Below are 21,188 nucleotides of genomic sequence, written 5' to 3'. Positions count from 1 at the left end.
AGTATATAATAGGAGCTGGAAAGCTCAAATACAATGTATTACTTGTGCGCATGCACCTGACATTGTAGCGATCACATCCGATACACAAAAACAAAGCAGTGCAAGGGGTGGCATCTAGTGTGTATTTATGAAACTTGATCAACGAGCCAATAATTAACAGCTCGATAAGTTAGCTGCTATTATGCTGTGCAAATCAGCGAAGATTTATCGAGTCGACAACTGTAACAAATCAATAGCTATAGGACAGATATATCTCTCACCATTCCAGAAACTGGGCATTACTAGTTTATGAAGCATAGCTTCAAATGTTGTCTTTTTTTTTTTTTTTTTTTTTGAAAGGTTGGGTTATCCTCAACAAACATATCTATAGGTACAATTGTTTCTGAGAAAAGTGTACCTGTGAGAGGAATTTAATACAATACCATACACTAATTCTTTTCTTTGAGTGACTATATGTAACTGCCTTAGGTATCCTATCTACCGAGCGAGTTGGCCGTACGGTTAGGGCCGCGCAGCTATGAGCTTGCATTCGGGAGAGAGTGGTTTCGAATCTCACTGTTGACAGCCCTGAAGATGTTTTTCCGTTGTTTCCCATTTTCACAGCAGGCAAATGCTGGAGCTGTACCTTAATTAAGATCACGGTCGCTTCCTTCCTGTTCCAAGCCCTTTGCTATCCCATCAATGCCATAAGATCTATCTGTGTCGGTGTGAAATAAAACAAAAAGTGTATCCTATCTCAACTAGCGCTTCATCTGGAAGATTTTATTTGCATGGATATGTTTTTGGGCTGAGGGTCTATCTGGAATTAGAGTTAGAGTTGTTGTTGTAACCATGGCAACCACCTGCGTCATCTGTATGTTGCTATAAGAACGCAAGCTCTTAGTTACATTCTGAGACCAGCTATGATTGTAGTACATGGAGAGGTACAAACCTAATCTGGAAAACATGGAAAACAAATTTGTGGATATGAACTCACTCTCTCATCTTCAAAGCCCAAAAATATATCCAAGATTCTAACAGGATGAATAGAAACGTATAGTGTGATGACTTGTGCTGGTTGGTATGTTCCTTCGATACGCGGCACTAGTGTAGATAGATAGGATCAGCTGTCTCTGAACGTGTGTTTCTAAATGGGAATTGATGTTATTTAATTTGGAATTTATAGTTTAAATAAATGATTCATTACTGTCGTGCTTCAGGACTGTGTATTGAGTTTATTGACTGATGACTGTTTATATGCTATGTATGTTTGATGCAAATTAATATATAGTGTTGTATGTTTTGAAAGTAATCTGTGAAAAATACGTAGAGGAAGTATTTTACAGTTAATAATGACATAAGGACATCACTTGAGAAATTGGTTTGTCAGTAACTTGATCAATATTTCAAACATTTGTGCTTAGTTGTTAATAGTGTTCTTTCAGTAATTCGCCATGAAAATGACTGCATATCAAACTGTGTAGAAATTATCAGTTATAACCTTAAAATGAAAGATGTCAACTGTTTAGTGTACATGCTGCGAAATATATCACAGTAAAGATATTAAAACTCTGCAAGCTTGCCACATTATTCTTATAAATACATATGTCATACACATGTAATTCTTACATAACTATTTAATTTATATGTTAACATGCTCAGCTTAATCATGAATCGTACTCGGAACTTCCTCTGGAGATGCTTAATTCTCTTTTTTAAGATGAATTCCTGCTGATTATCAGCACTAACTTTTGTGTTATCACCAGCACTAGATCATACAGAACTAATACTAGAGGAGTCCAGTATGGAATAATCATGAGTGGAAGGAACATATGATTTAGTAGATTCGAACTGATGTGGACATCTTTTCACTAGGATGTTTCAGGATAAATACAATGGAAGATTTGGTAAAATGTGTGGGACTGTTGTGGGATCCAGTTTGCATCTCTGTCTTGGAATTTCCACTTTTCACCATTAATAATGAAACTGTGATTTTTTTTGGATAAGTTCGGCAGTAAAGCTCACATCGCAGATACGATTTTTATCATTCAAAGCCTTCAACAGATTGCGATCCATTGGGATGAAAAAAAAATGTTTTCATTCGACTGTTTATCGCAACGCGACTTGTAACTCGGGACATAGCAAGTTGTTGGCATATTCTCATGCAGTAGTAAATTAAACCACATGCCAAAGTATACTTCCTACTTCTCAAATACTTAATATTTTTCATTTTTCAGTTCACGAAAAGTTAACAACAGATATTTTGCACGTATAAAACTACCAAAAAAGACAGGAAACTGTTCCTATTCATCATTATTCTAAGCTTTTCCACTGTAGCAGAGAAAATGTGCCTGTCCAGTAACATATGGCACGAGAGCTGTTAAGATTTGATGTAAAGCATATCATAGTAGCATAATAAAAAAAACTCTGGTCAGTAAGGTTCAATGTTGTGCGAGTTATATCTAAGAATTCTCCTTTGTAATGACGTGCTGCGGTCAGTATTTTTTTCCAACAACATGTAATATAGCAGCATTTTTCAGGTTCAATTATGATATAATATGCTTATTCCCAGCATAAATGAAAAGGGTTATAGTTTCACATTGTCAACAAAATGACAAGTTCTTAATCATCAAATGGTGTCGTGACTGCTTTTGAATTATAAAAGGTGACATGGGGTCAAAAACGATACTACTTTGACATGACCATGAAAAATACTTTACTTTGTTATTATCACAAATGCTGATCAATTACCTTTTAGTTTACATGTTTATCAACAAAGTTCTGGTTAATGATATGATCACTTTCTTACATATATAGACAATAAATGAAAAGTTAATTTTTAGACAAGCTATACTGCTTTTGTTATTTGGAGTACATGTAGGAAGGTGCAGTTTGTTTACCTTTTGGATCTTGTTGTGTTAGGATTAACAAGGAAGTGATGTTACCTGTTATGTTTAGTCACCTAGCGACAATCATGGAAACTCCTTGCTCTTCCTTGGCGCTATTACCTTGTGCACTCTTGTGGTTGTGGAATGCTAGCGCTGTTGCGATGTTGCCATACCAGACCCCAAGATAGTCATGGCTGAAAGTAGTCTAGGAACCTAACTCTTCGGCTGAAGCAAGTTGTTGGTCCCTTGTTGTGGGATGGTGAGGAATTTCCGGTGCCGATGATACTGGAGCTACGTTATTGTGGACCGAATTCTCTGGTCTAATGCGATGATCCTGAGTGGCATTATTTTCTGGTAAGGATGTGTTATCAGCCAAGAGGAAGGCAGGTTTTATCTGATCATTACTGATGTGCACAGGCTTGTCTCGTATCTGCACAGTCAGTGTCCTATCACTTCGGTCCAACACTTGTTGTGAGCCGGTGTAGGGCAGCTGTAGGGCGCCGGGGACCGTGTCATCACTTAGATAGACGTGAGTACAAGTGTTAAAGTTGCAGAAGATGAAGGTCGAGCGTTGATCATGTCATGATGCTGGAAAAGGACGCAGTTGACTCATTTGCTGGACAAGTCGACTACGAAGTCTGAAGTGTTCCCAAGGCGACTGTCATGACACACAGCATTCCTCCCGGAAGTCGAATTGATTCACCATAGACTAGCTCTACCGAGGAAGCACCAAGATCTTCTTTATGCATACTTCAGATACCAAGCAAGACAACTGGTAAGGCTTGCAGCCCAGGCATGTCAGGATGGCACTTGATGGCTGCTTTGAGTTGACAATGGAAACGTTTTACCATGCCACTGCTGCACAGATGCCAGCTGGTTGTTTGGGATCGTGAGATTTCAGTGAGAATCCCCCGGTTTTGGAACAACTAGGACTCGAACTGTCTGCCTTGGTTAGTTGTGATACGGTGTGGAAATCCAAAGCACGAGATCCAGCATGCTACAAAACCTTCAGCGACGTCTTCTGCTGTTATGTGTTCCAGTGGCCAGGCTTCTGTCAGACAGTATCAGTAATTTCCAATAAGAGGGAGTGGACCAATGATATCCAGGTGGATGTGTTGGAAATGAGTAGACAGTGAGGTAAAGTTGCCAACTGGAGCTTTTATATGACGAGCGACCTCTGAGCATTGGTATACCTGGCAGGCTTGTGCCCATGCATGGCAGTCTCTTTGCATGCAGGGCCATGAAGCGTTGTGATGCTAAACGGGCTGTCGCTCTGGTACCAGGATGATTTAGACAGTGAGGAGAGACAAAAGCTTGTCTGCAATAAGATGCAGTGATAAATGGTCTGAATAGATGCACTGAAGTGTCGCAGAAGAGAGCGATGTTGATTCCTGGGATCCAGACTTCTTGTAATTGAAGCACTGAATCACAGTTCAGCAGGTCAAGGAGTTCAGTATCGCCTTCCTGTGATCATGACAAAGTGCAGAAGTCCAAGGTGTTACTGGCAATTCCGTTGAGGCGAGGCAATGCATCGGCAACTACGTTGGAGGAGCCTTCAATGTGCGGAAAATTCGTTGTGAACTGAGTGATGAACGAGAACTGGTTCAGGTGCACAGGTGGTAGTCCATCACAACGTTGCTGGAATGCATAAGTCCGGGCTTATGGTCTGTATAAATGGTGAACTGCTGTGGTTCCAAAATGTATCTGAAGTGCTGCACCGCTTCATAAATTGCAAGTAACTCCCAATAGTAGTCTGGCCATCCGGTCTGCTTCGGAGACAGTTCCTTAGAGAAGAAGGCTACGGGCTGCCAGGCGTCATCCACGTATTGCTGGAGGCTAGCTCGAAGAGCACTGTTGGACAAGTAAGTAGTGCTTGCAGATCAGGATGTTCTATAAGGGTGGCTTGCTTTACAGGCAGTGAAAGTGTTTTCAATATCTGGTGTCCAGGGTACTGGTTAAGAGCCATGGAAACTGGAGACAGCTGGGTGGTGTGGAGCCTGGTACTGTGACGCTGAGGGAAGGAACCGATGGTAGAAACTCACCATTCCCAAGAAATGTCTGAGGTTACGTGCAGTTTTCGGGAGAGGAAAATTCTGCAGAGCTGTGATGCGTTCTGGCAGTGGTTGTGTTCCTGCGGCAGACACATCGTATCCTAGAAAGGTAATGCCTGGAGATACTAAGACACTCTTGCTACAGTTGATCAGGATACCATACTCAGAGATGTGGAAGACAGCTCAAAGGTGGCGTCTGTGTTCTTCGGGACTCTTTCAGAAGACCAAAATGTTGTTGATGTACGCAAAAGCAAAATCTAAACCGGACAGTGCTTCGTCTATGAAAATCTGAAAGGTTTAACCAGCATTGCGCAGTCTGAAAGTCATTACGGAAAACTCAAAGAGTCCAAAGGGCATTACAATTGTGGTCTTCAAGAATATCATGGGAATTTGGGTATAGGCCTTCAATAGGTTGATAACAGAGAAAATAGTGCATCTGTGGAGCTGTTGACTGAAGTAATGAATATGGTGAGGTGGATATCTGTCAGAAACTCCGCGAGTTTAAGGCGCACTAATCTGCACAGGGCTGCCAGCCTTTCTGCTTCTTCGGTACCAAATGAAGCGGTGACGATCAAGGACCCTCAGAGCGTCGTGCTGTACCTTGCGGAAACATGACATCAAACTCCTCCTTAGCGATCTGGGGTGAGACGATGAGATCAGCAGGAGAAACGTGGTCCTGGTGCAGTAAAGATTAAATGTACTATAGAATGGCATACTTCTTGCAGGGCTCCAGACGGACGAGAGGTCAGGAAATTCCTTTAAGATTCCATGAAAAGCAGTCTGTACGTTAAGAGCTTCACACTGGGCTGTAGAACGCTCACTGATAAGCCTGCGATGCCATCCACCAAGCATTAGTTACGATAGTCTGGCAGAATAATAGGCGAGAAAATCTGAACATTGGATAGAAAGTGCAATGTCAGCAATGACAAATTTCCATGAAAGTAAGACTTCATGGAGCCGCTTTGAGGCGTTTCGAGGATCAGTTAAAGCATACTACAAAAAGAGCTGGAATTAACACTCAATCCTGGGATACGCTTGCACTGCTTCTATATCAGTTACTGTGTGTGAAGAGGAACGACGTAGATATGAAGAGGCTAAACGACAAGCATGGAAGCTCCATCAAGCTCAGCCCGCCCTCCCTAGCCAATAAAACATTTTCACAAAGCACTGTGAGTGTGAAAATGTAAACTGCTGAGATACTAGTTGCAGCCACCGCCGATGCAGATTTGGAGTACATATAGGAATGTGCAGTTTCTTTACCTTTTGGATTTTGTTGTGTTAGGCTTAGCGACAGTCATGGAAACTCCTTGCCCTCCCTTGCCGCAGTCACTAGGTGCACTCTTGTGGTTGTTGAATGCTAGTGTGTTGTGATGTCACTAAAAATTTTAGAGGATCATGTAACTAAGTAACTATGTAATTTTAGAGGAAATAGTATGGCAAAACCATAGAATGAGAATAATTTTAAATAGCCGCATAAAAATGAACTGAATTGTCAATCTGAAAAATCATTATTGTAGTGAGAATTGCTACAAATATGTAATATCATGCATTAATATGCGAATATAGTACATTTCACCTCTGGATATCCTAGACTGACTTCAAATATGTCCAATATTCAAACCAAAATAGAAACACTTGTGGTCACTAAGGGCACTGTGAAATTTGCGGCTATGCACTGAGAAAAAGGACAACTCTAGAATGTGTCCACTTTGAGCATGTGTTGACACTGTATTGTCGGAAAGGTACATAGAATAGCCAATAACAGAATAAGAGAGGAACACGTTGCTGTTATTTCAACCTTTGTACATCCAACATCTCAACACTTCATATCTCTCCTTCGTCCTTTGAATTTAGTGAACATCATAAAGTAATCTTCCAAAAGAACAACTTACCGTGAGAATGCATAGCTGTACTTCTCTTCGATGGATGTACTGTATATGCCTCTGGAGGCATCTGTCTATGGAGCAGTCTGCAACATGAAATCACCAAGTTAACGATACAGAGCATGGAGATTGAAGAGCTTTCGTGGAATCTGATGAAGAATTGTGAGTTTCTTGACCAGAAGACCGGAACACAGCAGTAAGGAGAACAGCAATTCCAGAGAGTGAATGATTCCACACTCAGGCCTTGCAGCCAGACACTGCTAAGTCACAGATATTTCATTAAAAATACCATTTTACAAGCTAAAAATAATTTGAAGTGTGCTTGGCTATGGAAAGCTGGGAATTGGTTTCATTATTATTCCGAGAAATGTCAGCAGGCACATAGCCTACTTGAGCATTCTCGGAAAATGTTCCAATTCCTAAGTCCACCACAGCACACCAATCGCCTTAGAAGCCAGTGTGTAGTGCAACTTCAAAAGGAACTTTTGTAGTATTAAATACAGGGTAATTATTCCAATGACTGGAAAAGATTCCACACTCACTGTTTGCACCTGGACATTGCTTGGCCATGGATGTTTCACCAAGAATATCAAGATGGTTTGTTAGTAATGTATCTCCATAAATGTACAAATCTACAATCTTTACCTAATGTTTTAAATCTCTGCAGTACAGTATTTAATTTTCTCAACTTTATCTGAGACACTCCAGGACAAACAACATCCCTGGAATTAAATTCTGAAGAATTAAAAAAAAAAAAAAAAAAAAAAAAGCTTTAACTTTAACTTGTGATGGTCAACATACTTTAAACTACTGTCCTGAACTGATCTGAGGATATCTCCATGGACTTCAATACTTCTGTTGATGATTACAATTAATTTTACATTATCATGAATGACATTTGAACACAATGCCTTTAGTTGCTTATGAGAAGACACTAAAATATCTCTCACAACTCACTTGGAATGGCAATGAATATGAATATGAAATTTGGAATCAATGTCATTTCGCAGCTGTTGATAGTTCAGTGAGTAGCATGTTGATACACTATTCATGCTGCTGGTTTACTTTTGCTTATTTATATGAATTATTATTAACATTAAATATGGTATACTATTAACCACACACTAGACTAGTGAGACACTGGCAGATTCTCTGTACAGCAAAACAATTGTATGACTCTTTCCCAGTTTATTCATGGTTTAAGAGCAATGATCTGGCCTTCACAGATCTCAGTATCAAAGTTCAATAAAAATAAACAACTCAATAATCATTCCTTGTCAACAGACATATCATCAGCTGCCACTGATTACACTGAAATATTTAAACATGATTAAACAGTAAAACTTGTTCAAAGCAGAATCGTACAGGACCAATTATTCTTCCGCATTAGACAAGATTTCACATCATGAAAATATTTACATACACAGTAAAACCAAATATAAAATACAAGCATTTTTATGAACTTTGGCATCAATGTAGGTCCACAGCTGGTGTTAGTGCAGTTAGTAGCATGCTGATACACTACTCATGCTGTTGGTTGTGAGCTCGATAGGTTGTCCTAAAGATTCTCTTTCTATTCTTCTTTTGCTGCTTTGACTTCCTCCTCACTCCCCGATTCATCTTGATTTTTTACTGCCAATAAATCTGTAGCCAACTCAAAACTTTAGTGGGCAACAACATTTTCATCACTGCATCCCCAGTAGGAATTTTTCTTAGCAAAATTTTTACTGCCAACAAGTTTCTGTATGCTCTGATAATCACGTAAACACCGTCATCATCTTCAAAATCCTGCGTCATTGAAGCACTTTTTGATGCTCACAGCTTTGATATGTTTCACTGCCAATCCGATACAATTTTACATCCAAAATGGAAACCGATCTTGCCAAAGAGTAAGAGCAGTAAGCTGTTCCTACATTTTATAACCACAATTTCAATAAAAAGCCCCTACAACAGAACTCGAGTGTGTAAACCACACCCATATCCAAAGATTGCATCTGAATGAAATCAGGAGAGTTCTACATGGGAAATATTTGGTTTAAGGTGACATATTGTCATAGCACCATCAGCAAAAACGAATATGTGAAATATTTTAGCTTAGAATTTTGTCTAGTACAGTTCTGTCATCTAAAGTTCAATAAAGTGCACGTTATATCAAAGAATTCTTGTTCTTTCTTTCTTTTTTTTTTTTTTTTTTTTTGCTAGTTGCTTTACGTCGCACTGACACAGATAGGTCTTATGGCGACGATGAGACAGGGAAGGGCTAGGAGTGGGAAGGAAGCCTGGTTTGAAAATGGGAAACCACAGAAAACCATCTTCAGGGCTGCCGACAGTGGTGTTTGAACCTACTATCTCCCGAATACTGGATACTGGCCGCATTTAAGCGACTGCAGCTATCAAGCTCGGTAATTCTTGTTCTTAATGATACAGGTGCTGCAGGTCATTATTTCTTTGACATCATCATATAGCAGTTTTTTCAAGGGTAACATCGATATGGTGTTGTCTAAGAAACATCACCACCTTCTGACTTTTCCTCTTCATTCTTGTATCAAATGAATTTAGCCACTCTTCCATTAATGAACTCATCCATGTTTTCATGTTAGCTCCCACAAAACCATCAAAATTATATTATTTAATAATTTATTTACATTGATTTACACCCCACACTGGAGCATCAAAATCAACCTTATACAATAAAATTATCAAAAAATAAGTATATCAAAAAATAAGTTCATTTTTAACACTTGATAATTTCTTCTCTTACCAAAACTTCTCCATTCTGGACGATCTTGCAGCCCGTTCTGCTAATACAACATAATGCTTACGTTTTGATGTTTTAAGTAATAGTTTTGTATATTTCTTGTTTAGAATCTTCTTCTCTTTTCTATTTTCAATTTGCTCTGTAGTAATTTTCAATTCATCCAAATCCATTTGTATTTCTTTAAACCAAGTGTTTTTTTTAATTACAAAAAAAAAAAAAAAAATCAAAAAGCTGTTTAAGGAGTCTAAAATTTGGCAAACGGTATATGTGTCCAAAAAATGCAATCCTCTGTTTTCTCATTGTATCAATAACTGATTCACTTTCCTGGTAAATTACTGAATTGGGTAAAAGTCTCCACTAGCCATCAATCTGATGTTTTTATTAATAATTATCCAGAGAATTCTTCTATCCACTTTCTGCAGTTTGTCTGTTGTTCCTTGTGTATTTAGTTTGAATAACGTTTCACTTGCATACGTTGCTTCTGGTTTGATGATGGAGTTATAATGGCAAAATTCAGCATTAATTAAAAGAGACTGTTTTCCAGAACTCTGCCATGTAATTTGTTGTGCTCGTCTATTATCTATGGATGCTTTTTCATTAGCTTTCCAAGTGACAATTTCACCAAGATATTTAAATTTATTTACAACTTTCATTTTCTGAGTATTATTTAATATAATATGTGGAGTGTCAACTTTAAAGGACGGCATCATTTTTGTTTTCTCAAAATATATTTTCCACCCAACCTTTTGCTGCTAATCTTCCTAGTTCCTCTACCTGAAATCCTGCTTCTTCTATACTATTTGCTAATAGCACCAAATCAGCAAATGCAAGACAATTTAGTCGAATATTTCTTCCAATCTTAACAGTCGGAGGACATACCTTACTCCATTCATGCATAAATTTTTCTAGCACACAATTAAACATCAATGGGGTAATCCATCTCCCTGCCGAAGACCAGTATGAATTTCAAATGGTTCAGAGATATTCACCAAATTCAGTAGGGATATGTAGTAATGATTCACGATGGATAGTATCATAAGCCTTTTGAAAATCAACAAAAGTGATCACTAAATTTTTTGCTACTAATGCGTTGATGTTTTATGATCCACATCCTTGACATTCACCCAATTCACTATCAAGCTGGTCATGGATTCTAGAATATAGGATTTTAGAGAAAATTTTATAGGTGATTTCTAGCAAAGAAATTCCCCGATAGTTACTAGGATCTGATCTATCACTTTTTTAATGGATTGGGTGTATAATTGCAACATTCCATTCTTCAGGCAATTTTTCTGTATTCCAAATGCCAATGAGATGTTTATGTACATTCTGAATAGTCTGTATATTCACATTCTTCCAGAGTTCCGCTACTAGTTGATTTTCTCTTGCTGCTTTAAAAATTTTCAGAAAATCAATAGCTGCACTTACTTCATCGTAAACCGGTGGTACGACCTTCTCCAAAGGCATTTAATTTCTGGGAAACAGATCAACTACAAAAATATTTTTCAGGTTCATCACTATTGAGTAATGTTTTGAAGTACTCAGCCAAAATGATTGCATTGTCAATCATTATGGGCCACCTTTCTGTTCTTATCTTCCATAAGAGTAGGGGGAGCATCATTTTTTTGGTATTGTTTAAATGTCCTATAATAGTCTCTTGTTTTATTTCAATTGCAAGCTTCATCAATAGATTTTAATGTTTCCTTCTGATAATTTCTTTTAACTCTCCTGATATTAGCCGTTAATCATCTAGCATGGATTCGTTCTTCTCTAGAGCTTTCTGTTTTTGTTGTTGATCATTCAACCAGACTTTATGTCAGCGATCAGACTCTTGATAATTGATCAGACAATCAACCTAATATGGGAAGTCTTCTATTGAAAGAATCCACCAGTTTGGACAGCTATATAATCTTCCAAACGAAGACACCATTCGGATATGGTGGGGTGTCAGAGGATTGTGGCGAGTCGGAGAGCCCAGACACTTAATGATCAATCATGCAGATTATTTAATAATAATAATAATAATAATAATAATAATAATAATAATAATAATAATAATAATAATAATAATAATTAAAAAAAATGTTATTGGCTTTACATCAGACTAACTACTTTTACAGTTTCAAAGATGCTGAGGGGCCAGAATTCAGTCCTGCAGGAGTTCTTTTACATGCTGGTAAATCTACAGACACGGAGCAGACATATTTGAGCACTGAACCGGGCTGGAGCCCACCAACTTGAGCTTAGAAGCGCAGCCCTCTACTCTCTGAGCTACTCAGGTTGGCATGTCTATGTTCTTAAAACACCTTAGTTAATTGATTTTTTTCTGTAATGAGAGGTTTCTCCAGTCCTTCCACCGTATTTCTACATGGCAGTACCGTTTGTCTTTAGACGTCTTCCTCCCTTAAATATAAGTAAAAAATAATAACAATAATAATGTTCTTGGCTTTACGTCCCACTAAGTACTTTTTACTGTTTTTGGAGCTGCCAGGTGGCAGAATTTAGTCCCGCAGGATTTCTTTTACGTGCCAGTAAATCTACTGCATACCTCCCAACTTTTGAAAAGAGAAATGCGGAAGATTCTTAAGTGGAATTTTTTTTAACAACACGCGCATGCGAAACAGTCTTGAGACATAATGAAAAAGGACGGCAGGGGGGGGGGGGGATTATAAACAATACCAATACAAGTCAAATACAGTAGAACCTCGATGCAACGTTCCCGGAACTGGCGTTTTCCCGTATCCATCGTTGAATTTATTCGGTCCAAAAAATGTTCCATATAAACCAATGTTAAATTTCCCCGCATCTATCGCTTCTCGAACTATCTTTTTTATCGCATTGATCGTCGAACAATTATTTGTCCTCGGTCACAATTTTCCCGCATTGATCGATCGTAAGAAAAATATACGCAACATGTCTTAAATTTAGAGGGACTGCTCAATACTCTTAACATATAATAGCGGCAACCTGTTACGCGAGAATGTAAGAGCGATTCTGAATTGCTAGTGCTGAACAAGGATCTTGGTAGGCTGGAGAGCTGTGCGCAGGTTATTCACGCGCAACCTCACCAGGAGCCTCCTGGTGCCAACGCTTCTCCTCGGCCCATTAACCGACCCCTAGAAGTATTCTTATTCACAAGAATTGAAACGTAGACAGCGTAAAACTCAAATTTGCCACCATTTTATGTGTTGGCATAGGCTGGCTAGGGCTGTCAACTTCGTTGAAAAAAGATAAAATCACGCAGTGCGCCAGATACGTTTTAATTACTCGCAGGGTACTCGCGTCGTACCTTGTGGAGTGTGTGGGATGCTAGAGGCCTGTTGACCGCTTTGTTGCCCTCTGCCCAATAGTCTTGAAAAGCCGAACCGAACCGAACCAAGCCAAGCCAGACCAATAATCTTTTCTCATAGCCGAGTCTTTTAACTAGTTCCTAAGTTGACAGCTTCGCACAAGCCGCTGTTACATCATCCGAGACGCGCCGTGTTGGGTATCTAACATATCGTTCGCAAAGGGTCCACGGAATCTTTTCCTAAATACAGGTTATCGCCGTAATATCCACGTATATCTTTAATTTGCAATAAGAGGACTGAACTTAAAGGTTTTCAATTATTACGAAATGTGTAAAGAAAAGTGAAACGAAACGGCGTAAAAGTCACGCTTTTTATTTTCACCTCGTAGGCCAATGTCATGGTTGCAATATTTTGATACCGTTATGTATCGTATGAGCTATATGGTTAGCACGTGTTAGCCTTTGGTTCAAGAGATCTCGACCGGGTCAAGGTTTTTAACTTTCCTTGGTTAATTCCAACGGTTCGGGGGCTGTCTGTTTGCCGAATTACACATTAGAATTCATCTTAGGTAGAGCCGCATTATCATATGTGCATAGATCGCCTATCATCGAACGACATGCACCCGGCTCCGGAGGCCACGCGGCATTGTTGTTTTAATAATAATAATAATAATAATAATAATAATAATAATAAATATATTTACCTAACAAAAAATGTCCCAATACAGTACCCGTATTTTATTATTTTGCTTTCCCCCTATTTTTTATGTTGCCCGCATTTACAGTTTTCCCGCATCCGTTGTCATTTTCCCCCTGAAAAACGATGCATTGAGGTTTTACTGTACATGTTATGGTCAACCCTGAAATTAAATACATGAAGTTACATCTTGATGAGTGCTCATCTGTTTTCACTTAACACTGGGAACATTTTCCGTGATCGTATAAAACAAGGAAATTAAGCAGAATATGCCTCACGAAAAGACTGATAATAGTTTCTTAGTAACTCATTACGAACACAACTAAAAATACTAGATCGCTTAGAAATTCGTCACACAATTTCACGAGTTTCAGAACTACCGCCAATGTTAGTCACATCCACACAGACAAAGCCTTTCAGCTGGTACGAAGCATGACGCAGTTACTAAAGTTGTTTTATATATATTCACAGCCTGCTACTTGTTTGGGAACATCTCATTGAATGTAGTAGTAGTTGAGGTCGAACAGGTGACAAAAGCACAGTGATAATCGATACATTTACCGGTCGAATTTCAAACACTGCATCTCGTATTACCAGCTACTATCGAAAGTCAAACAAATCCGATTTGACCGCAGAAAGCGAAACCAAGCGCGTATGTTCAAAATCCGTACAATAACGTTGTTCATCCGTACAACCGCAAAACACACTCAAAATCCGTACATTTTACGGAAAAACCGGAATACTTGGCTGGTATGCGGTACTGACACAAGGCTGGCGTATTTGAGCACCTTCAAATACCACCGGACTGAGCCAGGATCGAACCTGCCAAGTTGGGGTCAGAAGGCCAGCACCTCAACCGTGTGAGCCACTCAGCCTGACTCAGTACAAGTGACCTTGATGGTAATCCATTAAGAAAAGCCTTATTTTGTCTACACTAAATATATGTTTCTAAGTGTATAGAATAAAATTAAACTCTGCAGTTTCACCATTTTGGTACATCCTTTGATTCTCCGCAAATTTTATTCTACATAATATTGTGTCGTATTCTAAACAGTTTAGTCAACCTGAGGATGCCTTAAACTCATTCCCTAAGGATATGGCTTGGCTTTATAGTATCAGTCCAGAAATTCGCAGATTTCTTGATCGTGCACTTACAAATCACAAATTTGTAAAATTCTGGACGTCAGAGGTCAACTAACGTACGTGACATTTCACTGACTTTAAAGAAGAGCAGAAATAAACTGCTGAGGCGCACTTTTGCTACCTTTAAGGCAAGTTGAATCGAAAGTTCTAACCATTGTAAAAGCCAATACGATAAGGAGTGCCACAGATGGAATAAGGTTGAACTGTTGTATGATCACTTACCATTGTTTATCTCTGGGTTCTCCTTGCACATATGATAGTATCACATAGCTTATATTCATTCCTGCAAAACATATACAGTACGTACAGTAGCGTACCCATAGGAAGATACAACCAAAATAAGTCACTAGAAGTTTTTGCATTTACGACAGTTTACCTCTGACATCCAGAATTCAGCCATTCTCTTCACCTGACCATTTCCTTACATCCACTCACTCATTATTCTACTTTGCATTTTGAAGTTTTATAAATTTGAGTGTTTACACATGTAAACAGATTCATTAACTTAAGCACAAAGAGGTTTTTTTTAAGCTGCAGTCACTTTCACCTTTTAAAAATTTTTTAAAACAATACCACATATTATTTAGCCTTCCTTGTTCTGCAACTTCAGAACTTTGCTAGGCAAAAACACACTCAATTCACAGTCTCTCACACGTCATCCCTTCACCTACTAAGCCCTGCAGACACCATTTCTGAGAATGCTATTTAGCAAGAAAGCTCACCGACAAGTTGGGTAACTTTTTTCCTGCAGTACAATAAAGAAATTATACAGGCCACAAACATTTTCACCACGTGGTGAGTTTGGGAAACAATAAATATCTTGAAGTTTCTATAACTAAACTAAAAATTTAAATGCACATTTTTGATAAGCTGTACAGAAATATTTTCCATTTCTGCATTAAACAGATTCCATTCGATACAAAATTAATAACGTAAAATTCCTATTACTTTTGCCAGGACCATTAAATCTTTTCACATTGCATACGTTTCTGCTTTAATCACATTCTAAACTGAGCAGGTTTTACTGTAGAAGAGAAGTACTGAGCTACAGTATCTCCTGAGCATAGGTTATTGGCAATACTGGGATAGGACAGGGAAGGTATCATGCATGGCTTTAATTATGGTATAGCTTCAGCATTTGTTTGGTGTAAAAATGAATGGCAGCCAATGGTGAGTTTCTTCTGAATGCAAGCTCACAGCTACACAACCTGTACCAAGTAGTCAACTAAACTCTGAATAGGAACAGAAATTTTCAAAATATTTAGTTCATGTGAATATTTCAATAGTTGAACACTAAATAGGAAAATTTACTTAATTCCTGTACAGTGGAACCTTGGATTGCGAGCATAATTCGTCCCGACAACATGCTTGTAATCCAAAGCGCTTGTATATCAAAGCAAGTTTTCCCATAAGAAACAATTGAAATGCGGATGATTCGTCCACAACACAAAAATATTTATTCTCATACCATTTCTAAAACAAAATATAACATAAAACAAATTAAAGTGCACTTTTCCTTCCAATAGAATCACTGTTGGTGTGAGGGAGACGAGAGACGACATGAGAAGAGTTACTGTGTAGCACGAATTTCACTAACGGAATCACTGCTATCTGTTGGCTCACTGGAATTGGTTTCTTTTCGTCCAACTTTAACGAGAAACCTCTCCAATGACGGTTGCTTTTGCCTCTTTTTGAAGATTTCAAGAAAATGTGACATTGCATAGTCATTGAACTGATTCATCGCTCGCACTGCTACAGCCTTATTTGGGTGGTGATTTCCTACAAAATTTTGCACCGTTTCTCACATTTTGCACTTCTCCCGAATCTGAAATGAAGTGAGAGATTCCACTGACTTTTCCTTCTCCTCTTCCCCGGGCGAGATCTCCATAACCTCCTCCTGTTGTTCGCAGGTCCATCACTTCGTTGGTGGTCAGTTCCTGGCTATGTTCTTCCACCAGCTCTTGAATGTCCACGTCATTCACCTCCGGCCCCATAGTCTTCCCTAAGGGCACAATTTCATCGACAATCGGCGGCTCATTTTCACCAACAATCCCCTCAAAGTCACGTCCAAGAACACAGTCAGGCCTCAGCTTTCCCCAAGTGGAAGTGAAAGTTCTCTTGGTGATCTTATCGATGATCTTCAGGCAGTTCACGATGGGGAAATGATTTCTCCCAAACTCTCGGAGGGTAAGGTTTGTTGCTTCGGTCACTTCGAAGCATCGCTGAAATAATGCTTTGGTGTATAGCTTCTTGAAGTTTGAAATGATTTGCTGATCCGTAGGCTGGAGTAGCGGAGTAGTGTTGGGAGGAAAGAACTTAACCTTAACGAACTTGAATTCCTCCAGTAAGTCGTCCTCAAGGCCTCAAGGAGGATGAGCAGGAGCATTGTCCATAACCAGCAGGACTTTGAACGGCAGATTATTTTCTGAAAAATATTTCTTCAGTACAGGACCAAAGATCTCGTTCATCCATTCAACAAACGAACAGGGGAGGGGAAAACGTAGGCACACATGACATTCTTATTGCGGAACCTCACTCGTTTATCAAGTTACATTTAAAATGTTTGCTCGTCTTGCAAAACACTCGTAGACCAAGTTACTCACATTCCGAGGTTTCACTGTACTTACTCCAATATAATATACAAGCCAATTCTAAAATCTTAAAATCCAGAAAAAAAAAAAAAAAAAAATCGGCAAAAGTGATGTGGAACTGTTCTAAAACACATACTGTAGTGTTTATCAGCAGGAAGCATCACTCTGCGTTCGAAAGTGGCTCATACGATTTTCTCGCTTCTTCAAGTCACACACACAAAAACCCGCAAACATGAACAATACACAGCCGAAAAGATCTCCAGAATTAATGTCTAATGACACAATGCCTATGTGTTTATGGCTAATAACAGTTGGTCTACACTAGTAAGCCCATAAGAAAATGTCTAACTCTAGACAATGTTCAACAATTCGTAAAATTCACTTATCACATGTCTATGAAAATTTGGGTACGTGAAGTTCATCTATGTCTGAGGTCTAACAGAAGCATGCATATAACAATGTCTACAGGAGAGAAAAGTTTGTTAATGGCAGTGTACCAGATATTTATTAAAATGTGATGTGTCATAACAGATCTTCATAATCTTCTGTTGAGGACTGTGATTAGATATTGCCTGCAACGAAGAGAGAGATGCTTCACACTATATCGAGATTTTACAATTCTCTCTCGGCATCCTATCTCCAATATTCAACATGAAAAAAGTCCTTTTCCACAACATGTGGTGTAGGGGCATAAAGGGGGACGACATTCTTCTCACAGACTTTGCAGCAAGATGGCAAATTTGGATTTCAAAGCCTCTCTCACCCCTGTCAACTACAACAGTTCCTTGGTAGCTATGGATGTCTAGTCAAAGACAAGATTCATGTCTCTTGCTTTGCATCAGAGAGAGCTTAAGGAGCCATATTGTTTGTGAGAATACACCAAGGATACGTTCATTACATTAATTTTTGGTTAACCAACAACATTAACACTCAATATAAACTCACGAGGCAAGTGCAGAAAGTGCTAGAATAGTTCTTGGATTCCCTGCCAGATGTTGAGGCAATATCTAATTGATATCCTCCCCACCCTGGTCAATCTTGAGGGGGATGACCAGTTGTATAGGCCTGGTGAAAATGGTCCCATCACCTGCTTGCAGAGTGAGAGTCCGCACCTTCCTGTCTTATCCAGGTCTTCTCTCGGTCATGAGGGTCTTCTGCCACATACGTCTTGGCTCATGACATTTTGAAGACGGGTGTCTCCTACTCTGCATTCTGTCGATCTTCCTTTTGGGTGCTAGACTTTGTGGTAATTCTTGAGCTTGAGAAGATACTCCTTCTTCCAAGTCTTCACGAAGTTGTCCTGCAGCTTTTATCTGAGTCTCATTGCCCTTCTTAGGTCTTGGGGTGGACAGTGGGCTCCAGACCAGTGGGCAATGTCATCAATTGTTCATCATTCCAGAAATGGCTTGGTGTTAATGTGTCTGAGTCATCTATATATATAAAATAAGAGTCTGGTCTGTACATTGCTCAGAATTTGAAAATAATTGTATCTCTGTATCGGTCATGTCCACAGTAACAAGGAAATGCACTTTTTTCTTTTCCGTAATTTCGGTCTGTCTGTATGTATGTACAAGCATCACTAGAAAACGGCTAAAGAGAATTTAATGAAAATCGGTATGCAAAGTCGGAGAATAAGTCACTACAATCTAAGCCATAAATAATTTTATTCACGCTGATACAAATGGCAGTGTAGGGGAAGGCCTAAAATTTAATTTTCAAATATTTACGTTATTAGTGGTCCTATCTTAATAAAAATTGGTATGCGAAGTCGGGGAACGAGTCGCTACAATCTAGGCTACAAATCGTTTTATTCACGCTGAATGAAATGGTAGTTTAGGGGAAGGCCTAAAATTTAATTCTGAAATATTTATATTATTAGTGGCCGTATCGATAAATACTACATAACCAATGTTATATAGAATTAAATTTCGGACCATTTATGTCCTATACATTTTTACCGTACCGGCTATGATAACAGATATTCATGAATTTGTATTTTGGTTGCTAAGTCCATATCGACGCCGAGTCACGAGAAAATGGGTTAACAGGTTTTAATGAAAATTGGTATATAGAGTCGGGGAATAAGAAGCTACAGTCTAAGATATAAACAATTTTATTCACCCTGGATGAAACTGTAGTTTAGGGGAAGGCGCCTAAAATTTAATTTTTAAATACCTATGTATTTGGTCCTATGGAAAAGTACTATGGTACATAACAAAAGTTAGAGAGAATACAATTTCCGATCTTTTGTGTCTTATTCAGTTTTACGGTACCGACTATGATAAGAGTGGTATTTCAGAGTCGGAAGAAAACTAAATGTGAAGGCCTACAATATAAAAGCGCATAACACTGATCAACAATAACATTACATTGACCAATGTTTGTTGTGACGTTATTTGTCTCTTATGCTGCCTCTCAACTCCGATAGATGGGATTACTGCTGCGTGCCGAGTATATCAGCCTGACTGAATATTGGCGGGAAATAGGCGGGGAGTTAGTAAACTTTCTTCTTTAGCATGCCATTCCTCTGTTTCATATATTTTCTGATACAGCTGGTACGTAACACACCGGTTCTTCATAGTATTCCAGTTATTCGATCCCTATTCTGATGCGCTGTTTTGAATGAGCAGTGTACATACTTATGGCAGAGGCTAACTTAGTAGTGGTATTGGTAGTATGGCCTGGTCTAGAATAACAATTTAGTTCTATTCCAAATTATAGCACCACAATTCACTAAATAACTCAAAATCCAACCGTGAAAAGAGCCGTCTCTTAAGAAAAGCTTCTTCCTCTTCAATTTAATTAAATTATGGATTCATTTTATTCCAAATTATCAGTGAAGAGGGGGATTTTTCCGCCGCCAGTGTAGTGAATTGATATTTTCCGACTCATCGGGTACTCCTAGGAAACAGATTAGTAAAAGGGCATAGTTTTTGCCTTGGGAGTCTGCACAATTCGAGCCTCTCACCGCCGAAAAAAGACGAAGAGTGTTACAAATCACGGCTGTCTGCGGCTTAGTCATTCCAGCTCTGGAACTTTGGACTGTTAGATCGGCAGTGTAGTCCTGTTCGTTAAAAGTGAGAAACTATCTGATGTTTCATTTGATCGAGTATTTTATATGAAAGCATTGCTTTTAATCACGCCATTCCTACTGACGTCATTGTAATGTATGTTAATTTCAGTTCGGAAAACCACTAAGACAGTCTTTCTGAGGATGTAAAATGGCACGTGGAGAGAGTGTCTACCATTATAATGAAAACTCTCCAACCTGATTGTGACTGATGGTATGCAAGTGGGTCTACCATTACAGTGAAAATTCCCTAACTAAGTCTTCACATGAGAAAAGATGTTTGGTGATTTCCCGGTCGCGTTTCTAGGGTAACGTTAAGAGCTATGCATTTTAATACAATCTTGCTCACAACGTGTACACTAGAATTTCGCATACAATGCAGAATTCCGTAGCAAACTAGTCTTTAATAAGCTGAGAGTGGTATCCATTTCCACCAATAAGTTTGTAAGTGTCTCTTCACCAATCTGTAACATATGTCATAACATATATGAAGAAGCCAACATAAGATTTCTGTGTTCGGCTACTCACCTAGATATAAAGTGGGTCAGTGAAATAGACACCTATGACAGCAAATGGCTGTACAAGTTGTATACTAGCAGCTAGCAAAGGAGCTTCTAATTCACAGTTCTTGGCTGTTGTCAGCAATCTTCCATGGTAAACATACCTTCCTGACTGATAGCTCCGACACATACAATTGTTGTAAGTACAGAAAGCACTTGAGCAGTCTGTGGATACCCTGTCCAATCACAGCTGTCAATTTCACTACGTTGTCATGAAATAAGATTTTTTTTTTGCCTTTATGAGAATTTGCTGTATCAGTAGTCACATTTTTTGAATTA

The 21,188-nt window shown here is 38.8% G+C and overlaps 1 protein-coding gene across 1 annotated transcript in view; it reads right to left on the bottom strand.

Annotated features, from left to right (window-relative positions):
* Positions 1-21,188, bottom strand: part of LOC136857536 (uncharacterized protein CG7065) — a 400,740-nt gene that overhangs the window by 74,527 nt on the left and 305,025 nt on the right. Inside the window, exon 13 of the mRNA XM_067136265.2 lies at positions 6,811-6,887. Coding sequence (XP_066992366.2) covers positions 6,811-6,887 — 77 coding nt within the window. The remainder of the gene's footprint in view (positions 1-6,810; positions 6,888-21,188) is intronic.

This window comes from Anabrus simplex, chromosome 1 (genome assembly GCF_040414725.1).
Source record: "Anabrus simplex isolate iqAnaSimp1 chromosome 1, ASM4041472v1, whole genome shotgun sequence".
Lineage (NCBI taxonomy): Eukaryota > Metazoa > Arthropoda > Insecta > Orthoptera > Tettigoniidae > Anabrus > Anabrus simplex.
The sequence above is the reverse complement of the archived record's forward strand: the minus strand, read 5'-3'. Positions and strand labels throughout refer to the sequence as shown.